This window comes from Kogia breviceps, chromosome 6, assembly GCF_026419965.1.
Source record: "Kogia breviceps isolate mKogBre1 chromosome 6, mKogBre1 haplotype 1, whole genome shotgun sequence".
Classification (NCBI taxonomy): Eukaryota; Metazoa; Chordata; class Mammalia; order Artiodactyla; family Physeteridae; genus Kogia; species Kogia breviceps.
This window is the reverse complement of record NC_081315.1, coordinates 125196741-125219678: the sequence shown is the minus strand read 5'-3', so window position 1 is coordinate 125219678 and position 22938 is coordinate 125196741. Positions and strand designations below refer to the sequence as shown.

General features: G+C 39.7%; 1 protein-coding gene across 1 annotated transcript in view; it reads left to right on the top strand.

The window, feature by feature from the left end:
- PRSS12 (serine protease 12) overlaps positions 1-22938 on the top strand; it is a 71657-nt gene that overhangs the window by 5402 nt on the left and 43317 nt on the right. The window contains exons 2-4 of the mRNA XM_059066745.2: positions 8759-8897; positions 12164-12342; positions 16310-16460. Coding sequence (XP_058922728.1) covers positions 8759-8897; positions 12164-12342; positions 16310-16460 — 469 coding nt within the window. The remainder of the gene's footprint in view (positions 1-8758; positions 8898-12163; positions 12343-16309; positions 16461-22938) is intronic.

Sequence of the window (22938 nt, the reverse complement as noted above, 5' to 3'; positions counted from 1 at the left end):
AGAGGAAACAGATGATAATTACATACTTGGGTATGAGTGTGGCTTGGCTCAGTTAAGGTGGTTTTGGTGGCAAAGAATAGAAAACCCAATTCAAAATGACTGAAGAAATAAGATTTGTTGTTCATATTACAAGAAGTCAGGCTCCAACATGGTACATCTCTATCTCTCTGCTACTCTTGATTCCTTTTTTTCAAAGTGTGGCTTTTATCCTTAGGCTAATGGTTATTCCAGATTTCATATCGAGATAGAACAACTTGAAGAAGAAAGACAGAGCCCCCTCTTCATGTATGTCCCATTGACAATGCAAGGAGACCTTCCCAGAACTGCCCCCCCAGACTTCCTCCCGTATTTCATTGACCAGACCTTCCTGGCACTATCTGGGAAGGAAAATGCAATTACCATGCTTGCCTGGATTAGTCAGGATTGACCTCTGAACACATGGGGACAATACTGGCAGGGAGAAGCAGGTAGTTATTGAGGAGAACCAACAGAGTCTGCCAAGAAGTGTGGCTGAGGTTTGTCCTTGTTGGCCTGCACCCCTCAGGCCTGCAAGCCCTGTACTTGCCCAGCCTCCTGACCAAAGAAAGAGCCCAGAGTCAGCGACAGAGAGGTTAATGGCTTAATGGATGGGGGATCTTACAGCTCTGAAGTAAGATCCTGGAGCAACATCCTACCATGTGCAGCAGGTGGTGGGCAGGACATGGCAGCAGTCTTTGCTACAGGTGTGTGTGTGTGTGTGTATGTGTGTTGTGTGTGTGTGTTGTGTGTGTGTGTGTGTGTGTATAGGGGGCTGGGGGGTGGGAGGAGTAGGGGTGAGGGTAGGGGGTGAGGGGGTAGAGAGGGAGGTTACCAGTTACAGAGGGAATTGACATCAGGTTGGCTCACTGGTTACCAGGGAAACCAGCAGGGGAGCACGCCCCTCACCACCCCTTTGATAAGCTATCATAGTGGAGATGTTCTGATCTAAAAATTAAAACAGTCACTAGCTGGAGCTGGGGCAAGTGTGTAGGCGTTTACTGTTAGGCTCTATGGTTAAGAGGGAAGGTCGGTCACGTGAGGAGGGTGTAGGTGAAGCAGGGACTGCTTGAGCTGGGGATGTACAGAGAGCAGGAGAACTGCCGTCTTAGGTGGCCTGACCATACAGTCCTTACACAGGTGTCCCCCACTTTGTGAAAGTTTGCTTTATGCCACTTCACTTTTACAGAAGACCTACATTAGTACCTGTTTCTGCTAGAAAAGAAATGCAAAGAGAATTTTTGCTCTTATGAAAGAGCAAAAGGTGAAAGGTGAAAATTGAAAAGAGCGTGCAGTGTTTGTTTTGCAGTGAGCCGTTATAGAGGCAGCGCACACCCAGAGCAGTGAGAGTGGCGCCCCCAAGCTCCTTCTCCAGGAACTACACTCAGTATCTCAGCATCAGGCTGCTGTCAGGCTTTGAGCTGTGTCTGTGAGCATCTGTGCTTTTTCGCAATTTATTTTGTGCATCTCTTAGCAAGATATGTCCTAAGGTTAGTTGCTTCTTGGCTTTATGCCATTTTGGCTTAACAAAAGGTTTCATAGGAAAATTCTACTTTTGGATAGCGGGGAAAACCTGCACTGGGGAAACTTAATGCAATTAAAAAATAGTTATAAGTAATGTAAAAAATTACACCGTGAAATGCTTCACGCATTCTTTTGCCGTATGTAGATGAATAACATTTGGACATTGATTTAATTGGTAGATCATATTTACTTATTTTAAGATGCTATTTGCAGCTCTAGCAATTTATGTCTGAAATGAATAATTCCACTGTTAAGAATATGGAAGTTGGTTCAGGGGCTTCCCTGGTGGCACAGTAGTTGAGAATCTGCCTGCTCATGCAGGGGACACAGGTTCGTGCCCCGGTCTGGGAAGATCCCACATGCCGCGGAGCGGCTGGGCCCGTGAGCCATGGCCGCTGAGCCTGCGCGTCCGGAGCCTGTGCTCCGCAACGGGAGAGGCCGCAGCAGAGAGAGGCCCGAGTACCGCAAAAAAAAAAAAAAAAAAAAAAAGAATATGGAAGTTGGTTCAGTTGTTAGGTAAACAGTGTTTAATTCTAATTTTTACTTTTTTTTTTTTTTTTTTTTTGCGGTTGCGGAGCACAGGCTCCGGACGTGCAGGCTCAGCGGCCATGGCTCACGGGCCCAGCCGCTCCGTGGCATGTGGGATCTTCCCGGACCGGGGCACGAACCGCTGTCCTCTGCATCGGCAGGTGGACCCCCAACCACTGTGCCACCAGGGAAGCCCCTAATTCTAATTTTTAAACCTTTTCCCCCTTGAATTAACCTGTAAAGAAGGAAGTCCTCTGAAGCCTGTCGCTTTAGTCTGCATAGCAGATGAGAGTTTAGTTGTGCGCTATAGGAACAATTGTTGTAGACTGCCTTCTACATGGTTGACACGCTGTTGTTAGAAAATCAGGAAATGTTGATTTTTGCCTCCTTTGCATCTAACTTTTCCAGAGCAGTGACCTCCTCTCACCTCTTCTTCCTCTTCCTGAAAATTAGCACAACAAATATTAATAAAAATTTTATTGTTTGCAAAACACTAAAGTAATGAGATTTGCCTGCAAGAAGCCATGTATGCACATTCAGCTTCATGCTTTTTATTAGGATCACCAGAGAGACACAAAGACTGAGAAATGCTGATTCTTGTAGAAAGGCAAGAGTAGATTTCATTAAACATTTACTGAGTTCACACTAGCGGCAGAATTTACAAAGATGAATAAGAAATCACCTGTGTCCTCTAGTTGAGGACGGCGGCCACTCTCTGGTTGAGATCCGGAGAGTACTAAGCATTTTTATTACCTTTCCTGTGATATGTACTTTGGGAGACAGCTACGATTACTATTAAGTGTAGTTTAATTTCATCATTCAGAGTTGTACAATAAAATGGTAATACCCATACCACGTGTTTATGTGTGGATAGTTCAGAGACAAACAATTTGTGGAATTATCTGCTCCAGTTATTTAAATGCATGTATTGTTAGTGTACCATAACTTAACCTTGCATAGAGTCTTCTTTTATATATATGTTATATAACGTTTTAAACCCACAAATAATCCATAAGATTTATAAATTTCTAATAAGCCCACTGTAAATGGGTAGAATTGCTTACAGAGGATATGCTCTCATTTTGAACAAGACCAGTTCCTGTTTTTTCTCAGTACTAAAGGTATCTACATGAATAATAAATGAACAATTAATATGAATTATAGATGCGAACTAATGGAGGCAAATATAGTTCAGTTGGGTAACAGTTCAGGGGAATGCTTCGTACGATGATTTGATTTCATTTTGACATAGCATGTTTGAATAAAATCTATTTCGCAGTGCTAAACTGGTTTCAGTTATGGGTAAATGTAATCATAAACAAAATAGAATACCTCAGTACCATCAAATACAGTGTATGGAAAAAAAAACATCAAAATTAACTTCACCCCCCCTACTGTACTTGAAAAATTCAGCTAACTGCTGCCCAATTCAGTTGCTTTTAGGGAGTGTGATTTTTTTGTCTGTATTTTATAATTAAGATAGGAAATGATCATTTAGTATATTTTTCCAGTGTTGCCTTTGGTATAAGACAAAAGATTATGTTTCATTGTCAAATATGTGGACTAAATTGTCCAAAATGTAATGGGCTTTTTTCTATTCTTTTAAATAGTTCATAAACTGAACTTTCTGCATCATTTTCAGCTTCAAGTATACTTTTTGTCAAGGATCTGAGCAATAGCTTGATGTCACCAGCATGTATTCTTTCTGATTCCACCAGAACAATAGAAATGACTAAAATTAATTATTTTGTGCCTCTCTGAAGTTCAGTAATAGATGAGAAAGGATCTGTGTGATAACATTTATTTTCTTTTACTCATTTATCAAACTGTGATTTTAAAACATTTAAAAAATATTTATTATTAATTCTATTCAGAAAACACTACTGGGATGGATCTTTGTTTTTCTTTGACTTCAGGTGAGTGCTATTCTATAAATATATTTTAAGGAGTTAGCTAAATAGGCATGTCTTTTCATCTGGTTTATTTTGGAATGAGCTGCATTTAGAGAACAAAGATAGCTGACCGATTTGGTTCCTTTCCTAATATTTCTTTTAGGCCTCCTTCAAGTATGGAGTATGAGAAGGGAGGTTTTGCCAGCTGTTCAAGGAGGGGTAATACCATAATGGCTCTATTCGTTTGCTAGGGCTGCCGTAGTGAGTACCACAAACTGAGTGGCTTAAACAAAGAAACGTATTATTTCACAGTTCTGGAGACTAGAAGTCCAAGGTCAGTGTCAGCAGAGCCATGCTTCCTCTCAAGGCACTAGGGAAGGATCTGTTCCAGGGCTGTCTCCTAGCTTCTGATAGTTCCTTGGCTTGTGGAACTTAGCTGCAACCTTCCAGTGGCGTTCTCCCTATATGTGTCTCTGTCCAGATCTCTATTTTTTATGAGAACATAGTCATGTTGGATTAGAGCCCTCCCTAATGATCTCATCTTATCTTGATCATCTGCAAAGACCCTATTTCCAAATAAAGTCACGGGTATTCATAGGCACTGGAAGTCGGTACTTCCACATCTTTTGGGGGAATAGTATTCAGCCCATCACAATAGCCTTAAAAACTATAAAACCAATGAGACTTGTGAAGATAATTTTAATCTAGTTAGCTGTCCTTCTGTAGATTACCTTGTGTCGAGAGAGGCTGATAACACGGGTAAAGAGAACCCCTCGGGAATGTCTCTCTGTTTTAGGAATTCTTGTTTTTTAGCAAAGTTGTCCACAAAGCAAATTTCTGTAACAAAAGTCTTTTATGTTCCTTTTCCTTTATAAAACTGGAGATACATTTACATAAAAGAAAAATAATTAAAATGACAGTAAGCTCAACATTTCTGGCAGGGAATTAAGGTAGTAGAATTCTTACCATTGTTGTGCACGGGCACATTTTGCCTTTTGGTAGCTGTAATAGCAGCAGACTGGGTACAGCTGACTGGTTTTTGTTGTTGTTTTTTGCAACAATTCATTTCATGACCTCTGGGGCTCCTCTCCATGGCGTGCCATCATGCATAGCTTCATAATTCCAGACTTTCTTCTGTTACTGGTTTAGCCTATGAATTTGCAGTGCTTCTTATAGTTGACCTAAAACCTCTGTTTGAGACTTCAACTTTTAAATTCTTGTTATTACCACATTTTAAAAATAGGAATATTTAGAATAGAATATTTTCCATCAAATTGGCACATGAGAGACTTTAAGACTGTGCAGCCCTGGATTCACTGGGGTGTGGCCCAGAGGCATTAGCAGAGGCTATGAGGGACATCGCAAAGTACTGGCTGGAGTAGGAGAGTGTGAGCGAAGGAGGACGGACGGATCAATTTTTGATAATAAGAGACTGTGACAATGGAGCAATATCGCCAAGGAATTGGTCTAGAATTTATCTGAAGGACTTTGTTATTAGTAAGGTAGCAATAGAAATGAGTTTACTAGGCTATGAGCTTTGTGGATTGCTTTATTGTTTCATCCTCTCTCTCTCTCTCTCTGTTTTTTTTTTTTTTTCCCATTGAGCTAAGGGTATTTCCTCTTGTAATTGTGCACCTATAAATTTGTGCAAATATATAGCTCTCCTACAAATTTGTACGGCCGATGGGACAAGTCAGCCTCCACTGGAGGATCAGCCTCAAGTGTAGATCACCAGAAAGCCACTTCTCTCCTGTTGTGCAGTGTAGAGAAACTCTTCAGGCTGTCTTATGCTTCTGCCTGGCTAGTTTATCCCCATGTAATGTTTGGTAGATTAGTTGTAATATTTCACATAGAATGGTGAAAGCCAACATGTCAGAATGCATATAGTGGTAGCTGAAGTATTGAAAGGTGTTTATTACATCACAGGGTCTTTGCTCAGATTGAGAGACAAAGGGGACCATAGCAAGGATGGGAATCTAGGAGGTCATGGCTCTGCAACTGCTCAGTTGATTGGGTCCATAGCTTACACATCCATAAATGAAGGGAAATGAATTACAGTTCAACCATCTCAACCATTCTAAGAGAGTCAATGAAGCAAGAACAGAGTAAAACCAAAACCAAACAAAAACTACTGCCTGTCTTAAATGTGCGTAGTGTGAATTGTGTGTTCATGCTTTTATTATTTTAGGCATATTATTAAGCTGATTTTTTAAAAAAAAATCTCTTTCAAAAAATTATTAGAAGAATTGTGAACTTCACAGAATTACATACCAGTAAGAAATACTCACTTTGAGTTCAAGGTAGATGATTACTCAGAATATTTTGGAAATTTTTATGGCCTTAAGGAAAGGATAAACTATGTGGAGGGGCGCTGATAGGAAGGTGTGTGCCTTGGGGATGTTGGTGTTGGGAATGGATTCTGATAGAGAATTAATTAGTCATTGACATGCAAATTGCCTTTCCAGAATTGCAAATATTTGTCTTCATTTGTTAAAGGAAAATTGGATGAGCACTCTACCTTTCTTGCCATATAGCAGATGCAGCTAAATGAATCCAGGCTTTCACAGCATGTTGGGAGCATCTGAGAAATGATGGTGGAACTGATAGTTGACATGGAAATTATTTCCAGTGTTATCATTTTCATTATAATGATGTTATGGTAACAATTATACTTTATGCAGGGTCTTTGCCTTCTCATTTGTAGATGCCTTAATCATTTAGATGATATGCATGCATCATGTCTTCTTGATAGTTTTTTAGTGATTTAGGCAATATTTTACATTTTATTATGATTACTTAACATGCATAAGTAGAGTTCCAGTTTGTTTTCATTACTAGAAATTTCTTCCACCGCTTTCACGTGAATAATTTGGTGGTGATGGTGGGGAATTAATAAACAGATAATAGATTAAATATCATTTCAAATAAACATTTGTTTCAGGTGAACAAATGAATTCTTTGAAATAAAGTGCTGGCATTTGTACTGTGCATAATATTATGTGGGTCTCTATAGAAGACATTTTATGATTAAAAAAATCATTAAAGTTCGTTAAACTCTTCAGACATATTTCTTTAAAAATATTCTGCAGTTCACAGTTTTCACTGAGCTAGACAGGGCTTCCTCTTGCTTGGTCGAATTAAAGAAGTTTAGAATATATGAATGATTTTTAGATTATCTGCCATTTGAATGACCCACACCCATGTTCTCTCCTGAATAATCAGGATTTGGCAGTGCTGTGTTTGCCTCCATAATTTATTATTGCCTTTTGTTTGACAATTTTGATACAAAATTGACACTTTGTATTTGTCATGAGAAATAGATATGTTTCTCTTAAGTAGTTACATTTTTTTTTTTTGGTGGTACGGGGGCCTCTCACTGCTGTGGCCTCTCCCGTTGCGGAGCACAGGCTCCGGACGCGCAGGCTCAGCGGCCATGGCTCATGGGCCCAGCCGCTCCGCAGCATGTGGGATCTTCCCGGACCGGGGCACGAACCCGTGTCCCCTGCGTCGGCAGGCGGACTCTCAACCACTGTGCCACCAGGGAAGCCCATTTTTTAAGGATGATTATGTGGAAAGTAATAATGGTAGATGACTAGGCTAGTGTAAATGAAATGTATGGATGATTTGTGAATCAAATGTTTTCAGAAAATCATTATAAAGCCATACATAATGAGTGTGAAATATGCAAAACATGCCAGAAAATTTTGGTAGAATTTAATTTCTTTACCTATGAAAAAAAGGCCATCCTAAGCGACTTTTCACAGAATTTTATGAAACCTTTAAGTTGTCTGAGTTTGATTCTATCTCTGCTAGTGTCCCAATTGCTGCCCGTCAGTCAGTACCCACTCTGAAAACCAGTGCCAATGAGAAGAGAAATGGAGGCCTTTGATCCACACTTCTTTAAAAAAACTGAAATATATTTGATGTATGATATTATGTTAGTTTCGGATGTACTGCGTAGTGATTGGATATTTGCATACGTTATGAAATGATCACCACGATGAGTCTGGTAACCACTTTGATCCACACTTAAGGGATAAGACTTAAAATGTTATTTTCCCCAGGGGTGCTTGAATTTAAATTTTGACTCTTTTAAGACTGAAAAGACTGACTCAAATCGTGACTGTGGAGCAGCTGAGTGGTATGTGAGGGGAAGTGAAGTTCCAGGGCCATCCAGTTACACCAAACTACTCTACTTAGGGGCAGTTTCCCTAAGACTAACATTAGGCAATGTTTTCAACACTTAACACCTTTCTGAACTTACAGACATAAGCTTTAGACTTGTCACGACTAGTGCTGGAGGCTAAAAGGGGAAAAGCATTTTATTCTTCTTTAGTGGAAGAACAAATCAGATAGAAGGAAGATATAACAGCCAATAACAGGTAATTTATAAACAGAACATTGAATTTAGTTTCTCTGTTTTTTTTTTTTAATCTGTGACCTCATGTGAAGATGGAAAGTGATCCATAAATGATAAGAACTTAATATGTGATGTGATCTAATACTTGGGATGCAATTATCAGCCATTAATCATAGTCTTCCAATTTTTTCCTTTGAAAATCATGATTGGACTTTGCCTAGATAAAAGAAAGTATCCTTAGCATTGACATCAGGATGTTAATTACCAAAAACAAAAGAAGAGCCTGCTAAATCCTCATTTAAAGGAAGAAGCACATGCTGTGAACAGTGAGAGACTGGATCTCTCACCACTTCAGTGGAAAAATCATGTTATCGGTATGTTCAGTATGTTCAAATGGTTATTTGCTATTAAAGGATTTTGGGATTCTTTTCCACTTTAGGGTCAGTCCGGCTCCATGGTGGCAAAAACGAGTTTGAAGGCACAGTGGAAGTATATGCAAAGGGAGTTTGGGGCACAGTCTGTAGCAGCCACTGGGATGACGCTGATGCATCGGTTGTTTGTCACCAGCTGCAGCTGGGGTGAGTTCGCCCTTCCTTGACCAAATCAGTCTGATGATATCTGAGAGGAGTGCTGGGCACCCATCGTTACTGTGGAGAGGTTGCATCTTCCTTCCGCATTCTCACTTTTCTCACTCTCATTTTTCTCAGAAGAGATGTAAAGAAAGGGCCCCAGGGCTTCCCTGGTGGCGCAGTGGTTGAGAATCCGCCTGCTGATGCAGGGGACATGGGTTCGAGCCCCGGTCCGGGAAGATCCCACGTGCCGCAGAGCGGCTGGGCCGGTGAGCCATGACCGCTGAGCCTGCGGGTCCGGAGCCTGCGCTCCGCAATGGGAGAGGCCACAACAGTGAGAGGCCCGCGTACCACAAAAAAAAAAAAAAAAGAAAGGGCCCCAAAGGGAAGGAGTGAGTTCTTTTACATACAAATGCACTTCACTTGTTACTCGCCCTACTGACTAGGAAATGGGCAAATGCTGAGTGGTCCAAAGTTCAAAGCAGCTTTTGGTCTTTGACTTTAACAAAATAATTGTTCAGGGCTAGGAAGCAAGGAATTTGGTTCTAAGAGTTTTACTTTCTCAGCAGCCTGTGCAGCCTGAGGTTGCTGTCATTTGCTTTTAACTTGAGCCACCCACAAATTCCATTTGTGTGTCTGTGAAGGAGGTGAGGTTCACTCGTGCTTTCATCCCGTGCTGGGTAAGGGGTGATATCCTGGGACATAGGTTTCTGTGCCAAGGAGGTCCTGTAATAGATGGCAGCTTCGCTCAGCCCCGGCAGCACCCACTGTCCTGAGAAGCTGCTGGCCCTTCTACGACTGTAGGCGCACTTCTTAAAATAGATTGGTGTATGCTGACGCCCACCAGGCCCTGCACCTTTATGCCTTGTTTCAAGGGGTTTCCCAGGAGCAGAAGGTTACATGTTGGAACAAACGTTCTTGGGTTTTTTTGTTATTCTTATTGTTCTGTTTTTGTGTCTCATTTGTTTTTTCTAAGTATACGTGCCCTATATTTTTCTTGGTCTTTATCACCAGAGATCTTTAGAAAGCATGGAAAAGATCTTGTTATGAAGGTTAAAAGGACTGAAAGAAAAATTTTCAATTTGCAAATATTTTGGATTAATAATCAGTGAGTGGTAATATGTAATGTGATGACACAAATGAAAATGTTAGTCAACTCCAGTCAAGTCAGTAAGAATTAAATTAAATTAATTAATTATTTATTTTTGGCTGCCTTGGGTCTTCGTTGCTGCATGTGGGCTTTTCTCTAGTTGCAGCAAACAGGGGCTACTCTTAGTTGTGGTGCACAGGCTTCTCATTGTGGTGGCTTCTCTTGTTGCAGAGCATGGGCTCTAGGCACGCGGGATTCAGTAGTTGTGGCACACGGGCTCAGTAGTTGTGGCTTGCGGACTCTAGGGCACAGGCTCAGTAGTTGTGGTGCACGGGCTTATTTGCTTTGCTGCATGTGGGATCTTCCCGGACCAGGGCTCGAACCCATGTCCCCTGCATTGGCAGGCAGATTCTTAACCACTCCCAGTAAGAATTTTAATTTGCCAGCTTCCTGTCTTCCCACTAGGAAGGTGGGGAATGAGTATTTAGTAAAGGCAAACCTTGAGGGCTTAAGTTTTGTTCAGACTTGTGATGCTATTAGCATAACAAACAGTGTTAACGTACTTGTACTTAATTAGTTAACTAATCTTTAAAAATGAGTGTTGGAATAAATCAGGATAAAAGAAGGAAGAAGGAGAGAGACTACAAAGTGTTAATGGTGTTTAGGATGTTAATTACTGATTTTATCAATGAGTATTTTGTCTGGCAAACAGTCACTGGCAGGTGGGCCAGTCATGAAGAATGATGACTTGCTGCTTTTTCTTTTGAGGGCCTGGAGATGTAACAAATTTGTAGGCTGGTGTCAGTATCTTCCTTTTTGTACATTTCTACCTGTGCTTTTATTACCCCTGAAAATCAGGGAAGCATAAAATTTTCTATGAGATTCTGACATAAACAAAAAAAGGTACAAATGAACTTATTTACAATACAAAACAGAAATAGAGTTACAGATGTAGAAAACAATCTTATGGTTACCAGGGGGTAAAGGGGGGAGGGATAAATTGAGAGATTGGGATAGACATATATACACTACTATATATAAAATAGGTAACTAATAAGGACCTTGTATAGCACAGGGAACTCTACTCAGTACTCTGTAATGACCTATATGGGAAAAGAATCTACAAAAGAGTGGATATATTTATATATTTAACTGATTCACTCTGCTGTACGGCAGAAAACTAACACAACATTGTAAATCAGCTATACTCCATTAAAAATTTTAAAAAAATAAAGAAAAAAGAAAACAAGAACATTGCAATGGAGATGTGAATTACAGTGGTAGGTTACTAGTCTCTTGATTGGTGAAAGAATGTAAACTATCTTTCTGCAAACATAAACTTCAGATAAGCTGATCTGATTCCTTTAGTCCATTAATAAAAAAGGATTGCACAATAAGAGCAGGGCAACTCAGTTTATTGCTGTTAAGACACATTCATATTTTAGATAAACCCCAAATATTTACTGTTTGGTTAATGGAAGCTGTTGCATGAAGACAGTTCTAGAGATTATCATGTTATTTGGATAAGCATTTAATCTTTTAAAAGTGTAATACTAATTTTGTACATATCAGAGTTAAAAATATGTAGATTATATGAGTTATCTTATTAATTGGTTTCAAAGTCTTGCTAGCAAATACTATATATAAAGTTTAAAAAAATATGAATGGATTGCCTCTCTTGATACTATCTTGCTTAGATGTGGTAATAATCATCGTTTTGAAAATGAGAGCCTGAAATATTGGAGTAGGAAAGACTCTTCAAGCATCCAGACTTCTTTTACATATCAGAAGGCAGAGCTTAGAGAGACTTTAGAGTGATTTGCAGCTGAGTTCAGACTAGAATCCAAGTCCCACTGGGCCACATGACACACTTCTTCCTCAAAGCCACCCAGACTCCCTTTTCATTTATATCTGTAGTGTTTGCCCATTTTCTTCTAAAATCAGCCATAGATAGTAAAGGCATATGCCTACCATTAGTTATTCAAGATTAACTTAAAAGATTACCATAGGTAATCAATCCAAGTTCTAATCTGATGTTTTGATTTGCTTGAAATTTACACAGTGCATTGTTTTTCTTTTTCTTCCATATCTGTGTTTATTGATTTCTTCCATTTTTTAAAGTCCTAGTGCTCTGACAAAAATTAGCCTGCATTTGATAAACATAACCTTATCATTGTACTTACAGAGGTAAAGGAGTAGCAAGGCAAACCCCGTTTTCTGGACTGGGCCTTATTCCCATTTATTGGAGCAATGTCCGTTGCCGAGGAGATGAAGAAAATATACTGCTTTGTGAGAAAGACATCTGGCAGGGTGGGGCGTGTCCTCAGAAGATGGCAGCTGCTGTCACGTGTAGCTTTTCCCATGGTAAAACAAAATATGCTTTACTGTTTTTTACTTTACTGTTTTTTGCTTTACTGTTATTGTGGTTTCAGCCTGATTCCAGATGATAAAAGTGTCTCAGTTAAATCATTTCCTAAAAGAGTTTAAATACAGACCTAAGTGTGAATCATAGTCTATCTCCAGTCTAATTAGATTGTCTTCAATAGGATTTCATCTAACAGTTGGATTTCTATTTGACCTCACTTTTTACGTATTTTCTGTTTTATCTAATTTGCTTATAGAAATATTATATACTGTATATGAAAACACTTATTTTAGTAATGGAAAATTGTGATGGAATCAAGTTAAAAATCATCTTGAAACCAAATATAAAACACAGCAACTACAACAAAATATTCTCACTTTATAGAATGGAATAGAATCACGGTACCAGTGTTCTCTTTTGAGCTGTAGATGGCACATTTCATAAAACAAATTGCTTCCTTGGATAAGGGCTCCTTCTAAGCACCGTATACTAGGCATGAGGTGATTAGAGTATGGTTCCAGTATACTAGTATGCGTATGTTCATGAGAAAGGAAGCACAGGAGGGGATAGCTGCCTTTCACAATGGCGGACGGGTTTTCTGGGGTCCATGGTTGTTTAAATGTGTGACCACAACCTGAGGCTACCACACTGTCACAGTACCCCTTTTGCATTTTCCTTGGAGACAGCAGCCTGACCAGATGTCCCAGGTCTTAGAATGCCAGCAGCCAGCGCAGGGCAGTGGTTTCTGTTTGAGTGCAAGTATCAGGGGAGGAATTGAAAAGTTTCCACTGCAAAACATACAGAGACCCAATTAAGGGTCATTCCTGTGAATTGTCTGGAAGAACCAGTGGCAGTGGTACAGGATATGGTACAGGTGTGTGCTGGGAGAGCTACAATCCTTTTGTGGGTAGGCAAGGTGCATGTTACATGTTTTTTTTTTTTTTGCATGTTACATCTTGTTGTCTTGTAAGTTTTTCCTTTTCTTCCTTTGCCTCTCCACCTTTGGGTAATGCTACTTTGGGCAAATATGTGTTTACACATTGCTACATCAGGGATGCTGTGAATTGGGCTAAACTGTGTTAAATTGTGCACTGTGTTTTGTAGATATTGCTTGCATTCTATGTTCAACCCAATTGATAAAATATGTTTAACATTTTTCAAGTAGTGAAGTAAGTAAAATCTTGAAAACAATCTTTTTTTTCCAGGATCTCTATCTACTTTAAAAAAACCCTAGTTCTACTCTGTGATCTGTCCACTTGCTTATTCCCTGGTTGCAAAGATAAATTTAAGGTCTGTTGTAAGCATATATAAAACATAGAAGGTTGAGGTAAATTAGAAGTGAGAGTGAAAAAGAAGATTTACGGTAAATTAAATGAGAATGTGAAAGCAAATAGCTCAGCAAACATGGAGTCCATCTTAAGGCATAGCGGTAGATTTTTAATACATTCTTTTAGTTTGGAATTTACATTTGGCGTCTTGGCATCTAGTACTTTTCCAACGCTTACAAAATAGAAGATCGTGTGTGAGTACTGGACATAGGATATAGCAATCTAAATGAAACGTCTGGGAGTTTTATTTATCCATAAGTTAAATATGAGTCAATTACTTCACTGAAATCTTTTTCAAATGCTTTGTGTGTGTGTGTGTATTTGTTGGGAGGATGTGAGATGTTGACTAAATTTTGTCTTTGAGCTTCTCTATATTTTCACAATTACTTATACAACCAGTGGAAAACTATATGTTTTAAAGTAAAACACGACCTTAAAAAAATGTAAGGTAATATACGATAATGTTTCTAGATTGTAGGTGATTTTAAATTTTCTCTTAAAAAATTTTGTTTTTCTGTTTTCTCCAAGCTTACCATGGAGATGGGGGTAGGGGAGGTAGAGGAGAATATAATAATTTAAGAAATTTATGCATTTTTTCCATCACTTTTTCTATATTTTCCAAGCTTCTTAGAGGAAAAATAAACATAATAACATGCAAATTTAAGTTTATTAGCATAATTCAGTGATCAGTCATTATAAGAAGCCAGTATACAACATTGAGACCAGTTATATTTATTAAACCTGTCTTTTATCCTTTTACAAATTACAAGTGCTAGTTGACTTATGTAAGAAAACTATATTACAAGTATTAGTATATGAGTAGACGCAAATGTTCACTATTCTAAATTCCTCCTCGAGTGTGATATTTGAATATAAATATGAATGTCCAAATACCATTTATTGACCCCACGAACACTGTGGAAGAATTAGGAGCATATTTCATGTGGATAAATGGTGAGCATTTCGCAAAAGATGCAACTAAATTTCCTAATAGGGACCCAGCCTGTTCTGAATCTTTTACCATCTCACATCCTCTATTTCAGAAAAATTAGACTGCCATACTGTTTCCCCAATACATACAGCTTTGTGCTTCTATGTTTTTGTTCATACTGTTCGTTTTGCCTGAACTGCACTTCACCCGTGTCTGACTTCTGAAATTCCATGCATCATCTTGGCCCTCTTCAGCTACCAACTTCTTCAGAAGAGATTCTCTAATTACCCCCACTGGTGAGCAAGCAGCCCTTGCACCTGAATCCCTGCAGGGTCTTCTCGATGCTGTCTCGTCTGTACTCTTGTTGTCCGTGTCCCGAGGCAGTATACTTCTTGAGGGTAGTGTCTGTGCAGTATCTTTCTGCCTAATACCTGTTTAATAAACTGAATTGAATGGACAGATATTGCTAATTATTTTTCCTTGTTTGGTTTGTTTTTGTTTTTTGGGGGTACACGGACCTCTAACTGCTGTGGCCTCTCCCGTTGCTGAGCACAGGCTCCGGACGCGCAGGCTCAGCGGCCATGGCTCACGGGCCCAGCCGCTCCGCGGCATGTGGGATCCTCCCGGACCGGGGCATGAACTCATATCCCCTGCATCGGCAGGCGGGCTCTCAACCACTGTGCCACCAGGGAAGCCCCTATTTTTCCTTGTTTGGGACATGCTTTCTAGGCTTTTAGTTATCACTTGCCAATCCACTCAGTCAACAAATATTTATTACACGCCTCAGTATAGCTGGGTATCTGAGGTACACGGGCAAAAGGGAAGGGCATTCCCTGTGTCCTCAATTCTAGACCAGGATAAAGAGGGAGAAATTCAGGGACTTCTCTGGTGGTCCAGTGGTTAAGGCTCGGTGCTCCCAATGCAGGGGCCCCAGGTTCGATCCCTAGTCAGGGAACTAGATCCCGTACGTCACAACTAAAAGATCCCGCATGCCACAACAGAGACCTGGTGCAGCCAAATAAATAAATAAATATTTTTTTAAAAAAAAGAGGGAGAGAGAAATTCAGAAACTGACGAAGCTAGATAAGGGCACTGTAGACTACAATACGGAATTTGCAGTGGGAACCCTCTGGTGGTTCTTCACAGAGTATGAACTAATTCATACCCAAATGAATTTTCAATATTGTTTTTTGAAGGTGCCGGTTGTGATGTCCACCAACTTGTTATAATGTGTTGGATGTTAACTTTGTCTTGATTTCTACGTCAATGTAAAAATCTTTCTGTGCTGAAAACAAGTATCTTATAGACATAAGTGCCATTCTTAATAATTACATATTGGTAATGCTCAAGTTACTGTAGATAAAAAACCAATGCCACCACCACCACGGTGGCAGCAACCCAGTAAAAATCAGATGGGTTTCCAATAACTGCAATTTTGAGTGTGTCTTTTCTGGTTTCTGAGGTCCTCGGGGGAAAGTGAATTTAGACTATTTCCTCTTGAGACCGATTTGTATGAGCGTAATTCAAGTCGGAGTATTTTAATTGGTAGAGAGCACCATGAAATATATTAGACATGCCTGGGTATGCCCATATCACTTAATAAATATAAGTTAATTATCGAGAATGGCAAAGAAATAAACTATACCTGATCTTCTCGCCCAGTGTGAATCCGTAGGTTTACTTTGTTGTGAATTTCACGTTGTGCAGGCCCTGCGTTCCCCGTCCTACGCCTTGCTGGGGGGAGCAGTGCGCGTGAGGGCCGAGTGGAGCTCTACCATGCGGGTCGGTGGGGGACTGTCTGTGACCACCAGTGGGACAATGCAGATGCAGAAGTGGTCTGCAGGCAGCTGGGCCTGAGGTTGGTCTCTCTTGTTCTTGTTTTCTTTTGCTTGCATTTTTTTTTTACTTTATTTTTAAAAATTTTATTTATTTATTTTTATGTTTTAATTGCTTGAATTTTTGAGTGTATTATTTCCATACCCAAAGATAGGGGTGTTTAAATTGCAGATTTCTTGGAACAAATGGAAAAAGCCACCTCTTGATCTTTGTATTAGGCTGTAGGCTCCCTGAAGAGAACGGTTACGTACTCTTAGGTCTAACCTATGTGTATCTGAATTCAGCTGATTTGATATCCCTAAGAATCTAAGGCTTTTACCACTTTTCATCAGGAGCCTTTACATTACTCCCAGGTGATGACTAGCACTGTCAGCTGCAGCGACTTACCAGAGTCATATGATGAAACTAGTTGTTAGGCTTTAACTGAAGTTCAATTCCTTTCCCCCAGATACTGTCTAAACTTTTGACCTTTGCCTCCTTATTTGTGAGGTATGTGCTTAGAACAAAGGATGTTTATTAATGTACAAAGGAAATAACTCCTATGCAGGTTATGGCAATGAAGCACGTGCGATAAAAACAGCAATATGAAAACCAACATTAAATGTTGCTTTAGTTGTGATTATTTCGGAATAGTATGTTACAATTTTGGATCCTCTAACCCCTGTCTTCAGTGATTTTGAACATTGATATAGCAAGCCTAAAAGTTTCTCTAAAATTATATTAGGGAATCGTTTGAAAGTTGATATTTTACTTTAAATTAGAAAAAAAAATTATTTAACATGTCGTGGCAGGTAGGGGTGGGTGGATGTGGAGGCTTCTAAAGCTTCTCTGTCCATGTATCATTTTGTCCATTTAAGCATAATCTTTGGGCTTCCCTGGTGGCGCAGTGGTTGAGAATCCGCCTGCCGATGCAGGAGACACGGGTTCGTGCCCTGGTCCGGGAAGATCCCACATGCCGCGGAGCAACTAAGCCCGTGAGCCATGGCCGCTGAGCCTGTGCGTCCGGAGCCTGTGCTCCGCAACGGGAGAGGCCACAACAGTGAGAGGCCCGCATACCGCAAAAAAAAAAAAAAGCATAATCTTTGACACTAGAGCATGAATTTTGTACCTTGAACCATCTACAGTAATTTTTTTGCAATTGTTTTTGCAGCTGACCCCCCTATTTTTCAAAACTGTATGTTAATAGTGAAGTATTTTAAAGCAAAATGAGGACGTTTCAACATTTTACCTCTAAATACTTCAGTATGCATCTCTTAAAAATAAGAACATTGTCCTACATAGCCAAATTATCATTATCACAACTAATGTAAATGGTAATCATTCTTAAATTGTCTAATACCCTGTCGTACTCAAATTCCCATAGTTGTTCCCACCAGGTCCTTGTCAGATGGTTTGTCCACAGCAGAATTTAGTCCAGGACCTTGCAGTGCATCTGAATGTTATGTCCCTGAAATCTCTTTTAATCTAGAACAGTGTGGGGCGCGGCAAAGCGTTGCCGCAAAGCAGGATAGAAAAAGCTGAGTCATCCATCCTGTAGCCAGTGCGCATGCGTTGAAATATGCTAACAAGGTTTTGGAGCAGTAACCAGTCCGAAGGCGACGTGTGGCTATGCCTTCGATATGAACCAGTCAGAGACTTGCACGGTACCCCGAATCTTATATAGGCAGCTGCCGTTAAGGCTGCGGCGTCTTCCTTCCATCTTTCTATAACCAAGCTGTACTCCAATAAAGTGTGATACGAGAAGAATCTAGCGTGTGGCGACTGTTATTCTGCTGGTCGGACGCAGCTCGCCATAGAACAGCCTCTTGTTTTTCATGACACTGCCTTGTTGAAGAGACCAAAAACCAAGCCAGTTGTCTTGGAGACTATCCTACCTTCTGGATTTGTCTCGTTTCTTCCTCCTGCTATCATTTAGCCTACTCCTCTGGTTCTTGTAACTCCTGAAATGGGAGGCTAGGTCCAACAGCTTGATTAGATCAAATCAATCAAGTATTTTGGCTAGAAACCATCACAGGTGATATGTTCTCATATTGAACCTCATCAGGAGTCACAGAACAGCTCTGGTTTTCCCCACTGATAAGGATAAGGTTAAGCACTGAATTAAGGTGGCATCAGCCTAATCCTTCACTGTAGGTTACATTTTCCCCCTGTAATTGATTCTGCAACCTAAATGCTCTTTCACAGTTTATGCATGGGAAAGGAATAAGCATGCAAAGTCTTGTGTCCATAGGGCTTCTAATTACTGGTGGTGTATGATCTGACTGGTATGATCATTTTCTTTGGATGGGTCAGGAATAGGGCCAACTAGCTCTTTTTGAGAAAAACTGTTATTAATCATTAAATTTTGAGATTAGATTTTCAAAACTTTCTGAATGGGTATCAATTTCAAGACCAATTTTTCTCAAAATTTTAGATGGTGTCAGAGTCAGCATAGCATAAGATTATGAGCATGTGCCCTGTACTCAGAATGACCTGAATTTGAGTTGTATTTCTGGAGATAAGAAAAATTGTAGAATACCTCTTAGCTGCAGTTTCCTCATCTATAACACATTTCCTGATGTAGAGAGTTTAGTGGTTATGAAGCAGTTAGCACACATAGTAGGTATACAGTATACATTGACTATGATTGGGGACTGTTATAGCTGAAAGATGTTATTAAACATTCAAAGAAAAATGTTATTAAACATTTCAAAGTAAGCTGGACATTTGGTAGATCATCAAACACCATTCCTCTATCTGGAACTTCTATTTAGTTAGCTGTATCTATGAATTTCATATTTTTAAAAGACTCTAATGTGGGTATATGTGGGTATATTTACTGTATTACCAATTATGGTATCAGTGGTATGCTAATTGATTTTCATGTTAGTTACTAAGGAATCAATGTCTTTGCCAAAAATACAAGAATTTTAAGGGTATAGTAATAGCATATTTAACATTACAAGTTGCAGTATAGATTACTCTAAATTTAAGGTATAAGGCATTTATTATTATTTATATATTTCTGTGGGAAAAGGCAAGCTTTTGTTGCTTAGAAAAATGTGTAGAAAGTTTAAATGACACTAAATTTTAGTTACATTTAGAGTTATTCTAAAAATTCATGTTTTAATGTAGAGTTCTTTTTTTTTGCGGTACGTGGGCCTCTCACTGTTGTGGCCTCTCCCGTTGCGGAGCACAGGCTCCGGACGCGCAGGCTCAGCGGCCATGGCTCACGGGCCCAGCTGCTCTGCGGCATGTGGGATCTTCCCGGACCGGGGCACGAACCCATGTCCCCTGCATCGTCAGGCGGATTCTCAGCCACTGCGCCACCAGGGAAGCCCTAGAGTTCTTTCTTGAGAGACAAATTTTCTTTTTTCGCTCATATAAACTGTTGTTAAACAAAGACCATGTTGCAAACAGTAGTCTACTACATGGAAAGAATATAGAGATAGAATCACAAGGAAGCCTATATTAATGTTGAACACATGCGTGGGTTGAGTAAAGTGTTTACATCTTTCTCAAGTATTGGCTCACTGCTATCTTTTGTATGAGAAGATCTGTGTTCAGAAAAGTGATTAAAAGGAAAAATATCTTCAAATATTCAAGGCAGCAAAGGTCCTCCACAAGCCTATGTAATCATCAACAATCCAGCTTGGTGGAGATTTCTTATTATTGTAAGTACTCTAGGCTCTGAGCTGACATTGTTCATTTGCTTTTCTTTCCCTTGATTTTATACTTCGCTCATAAGCTTGCAACAAAGCAATATTCTGCAGCTGCTCTTCCACTAGAATTTGTTTTGCTCACTTAAAGGCACAGTACTTTCAGATGAAATAATTTTTAATGTTACAAGGTTGATAGCTGACAGCATAATCATAGCTTATCTCAATTTATGATTTGTTCTTAAGCAAATTTCATCTCAGTCATACTTGCCTTGTCGAATTCCCAAAGGGAAACTACACCATGCCTTTCTGGAGTGCTAGTTACAATTTCTTTGTGAGATGCTGTCTTTGTTGACCTTCTTTGTTGACCTGTGTCTTTTAATGGTGTCTGTAGATTTTGGTAGCTGGCAAGCTTCCTGAAACACAAAAGGAATTACTGTACTTAAGATACTTAAATTTAATTAGCCTAGAACTCAGAGAAAGATGAGGAGCAGGAAAGGAGGCAGCCCTATGTTAGAAAATTGAACTTGAGAATGCATATGTACACAGTGAAGTTTCAGGTAGAGACATTTTAATTGGAGTTCCTTTTGTGCACTTAACATTAAGCACTTCCTATATCTTTTAGAGCTCTTAAAAGCGTAGTGTAGAACTGTGACATCATATTTTATGTGTGGATATGCCATAATTTACATAAGAACTTAAAATTTTTGAACATTTTTTCTTCTTAGGTTTTTTTTTGCTATCAAATTATCATATAGAACCATACTACTGAGTGGTCAGAATAAAAATTCTTCTGGTACAATTAAAAATGTTTCTTTGTTCTCTTATTTTACTGTTTATTAATTTCTAAAATACTTTATAAACATTAATGGTATGTAGAATTATTGAGCAGGAAAGAGGCCTTATATAACAGATAAGAAAGTTAGGCCCTCTGAGATTACTCAAAGCCCCTAAATCATACTGTGAGTGAGGGCCAGAATCTTGAGATTTATGGCTTCCAGTGTAGGATTTTTTTTTCTTTCATGTTACACTGTTTGCAAAATAGGTGTTAATAAGAATAAATATGAATATAGGGCTGAAAGAAATAGATACGTCAAGAGAGAAAAGTTAATTGTAGGAAGAAACAATGATGAACATGTTTTAGAGACTGTATTTGCAATGCCATAGACACCTTCACTGAAAATGCCCCAGGAGACTGCAAGAAAGCCAAGTGTTTCAGGGTCTGCTCTATAGCCAGACAAGCCTTACCATCTCATGATGGTGTAATGCTGGGCTAATTATTAACTTCTGGACCTCAGTTTCCTCATCTGTAAATTAGGGATAATAACATCATGGGGTTGTAGGGAAGGTTAAAAGAGTTAATACATATAAAGGTGTGAGACCAGTGTCTGGCATGCAGTGATCATTCAGTGTACTTCAAATATCATAATTGAAGATGGAGGGGGTTGTTTTCCAGGGAGAAATATAGGCTATTGTTCATTAAAAATGAACTTTTGGGCTTCCCTGGTGGCGCAGTGGTTGAGAGTCCGCCTGCCGATGCAGGGGACGCGGGTTCGTGCCCCGGTCTGGGAAGATCCCACGTGCAGCGGAGCTGCTGGGCCCGTGAGCCATGGCCGCTGAGCCTGTGCGTCCGGAGCCTGCGCTCTGCGCTCCGCAACGGGAGAGGCCACAGCAGTGAGAGGCCCGCGTACCGCAAAAAAAAAAAAAAAAAAAAGAGCTTTTATCATCCATATGTTACAAGTGCTGCAAACTGATATTTGCAGTCAAAGGACCAATCTTTGATAACCTAACAAGTAACTATCTTGCATGATAGAATTGCCTGACTCTATTCTGTGTCTATTCAAAGTAGTAGCTAAGCCCGGGGATTGAGTTAGTCAGATGGTACTATTTATTTGCTTTTTTTTTTCCTATGGGAAACAAACAAACTTTATATGAATACAGTCAGATTAGCTAAGCAGGTTTAGGAATGTTTTGGGTAAAGATCAGACATAGAATCAATTCAGTGTTTATTGGGGATTGCTGCTATGTAGGTCAAACAGCTTTACAGAAAATACCCTAATAAATCAGTGTATTATATCAGAGAACCCCACAAATTTATTCTGTGGTCAGAGGGTAAGAGAGTAGGTGACACTGGGACTATTACTACAAATGAACTGCCAGGGCTGGTGTGGACATAATTTCCATAAAGGAAGGACAGACAACACACAGCTTTGTCGAGTTCACATAGCATTTATTTGCCTTTAACAACCCATGAGTTTTATGTTGCTTTCCCTAGTGTTACAGTCTCTTGAAGGGCAGAGACATGGATTTCTTTGGTATTCCCCTGAGAGCCAGCACAGTCCAGGGCACCAGGAAATACTAGTGACTGGTTGAAGGAATGTGTGTATTTATAAACATTATAATCTTAATTTTAATAGACTCAAAACTTAGCTAGGAAACCTACTTTGTTTTACATCATAGTTTCCTAGTTAGTTTCTTTTTGGTTCTTGAATTTATTATATTAGTTTTCTGATTAGTTTATTTTAATTAAACATTTTTGTGATCATTAAAAGAATGTTTGTAAACAATGGAAAACATGGAAATATATAAGGAAGAAAATAAAACACCCAAATGGCGTTTTAAGACTGCATTATAGGACTTCCCTGGTGGCACAGTGGTTAAGAATCCTCCTGCCAATGCAGGGGACACAGGTTCGAGCCCTGGTCCGGGAAGATCCCACATGCCGCGGAGCAACTAAGCCCGTGCGCCACAACTACTGAGCCTGCACTCTAGAGCCCACAAGCCAGAACTACGGAGCCCGTGTGCCGCACCTATTGAAGCCTGCACGCCTAGAGCCCATGCTCCGCAACAAGAGAAGCCACC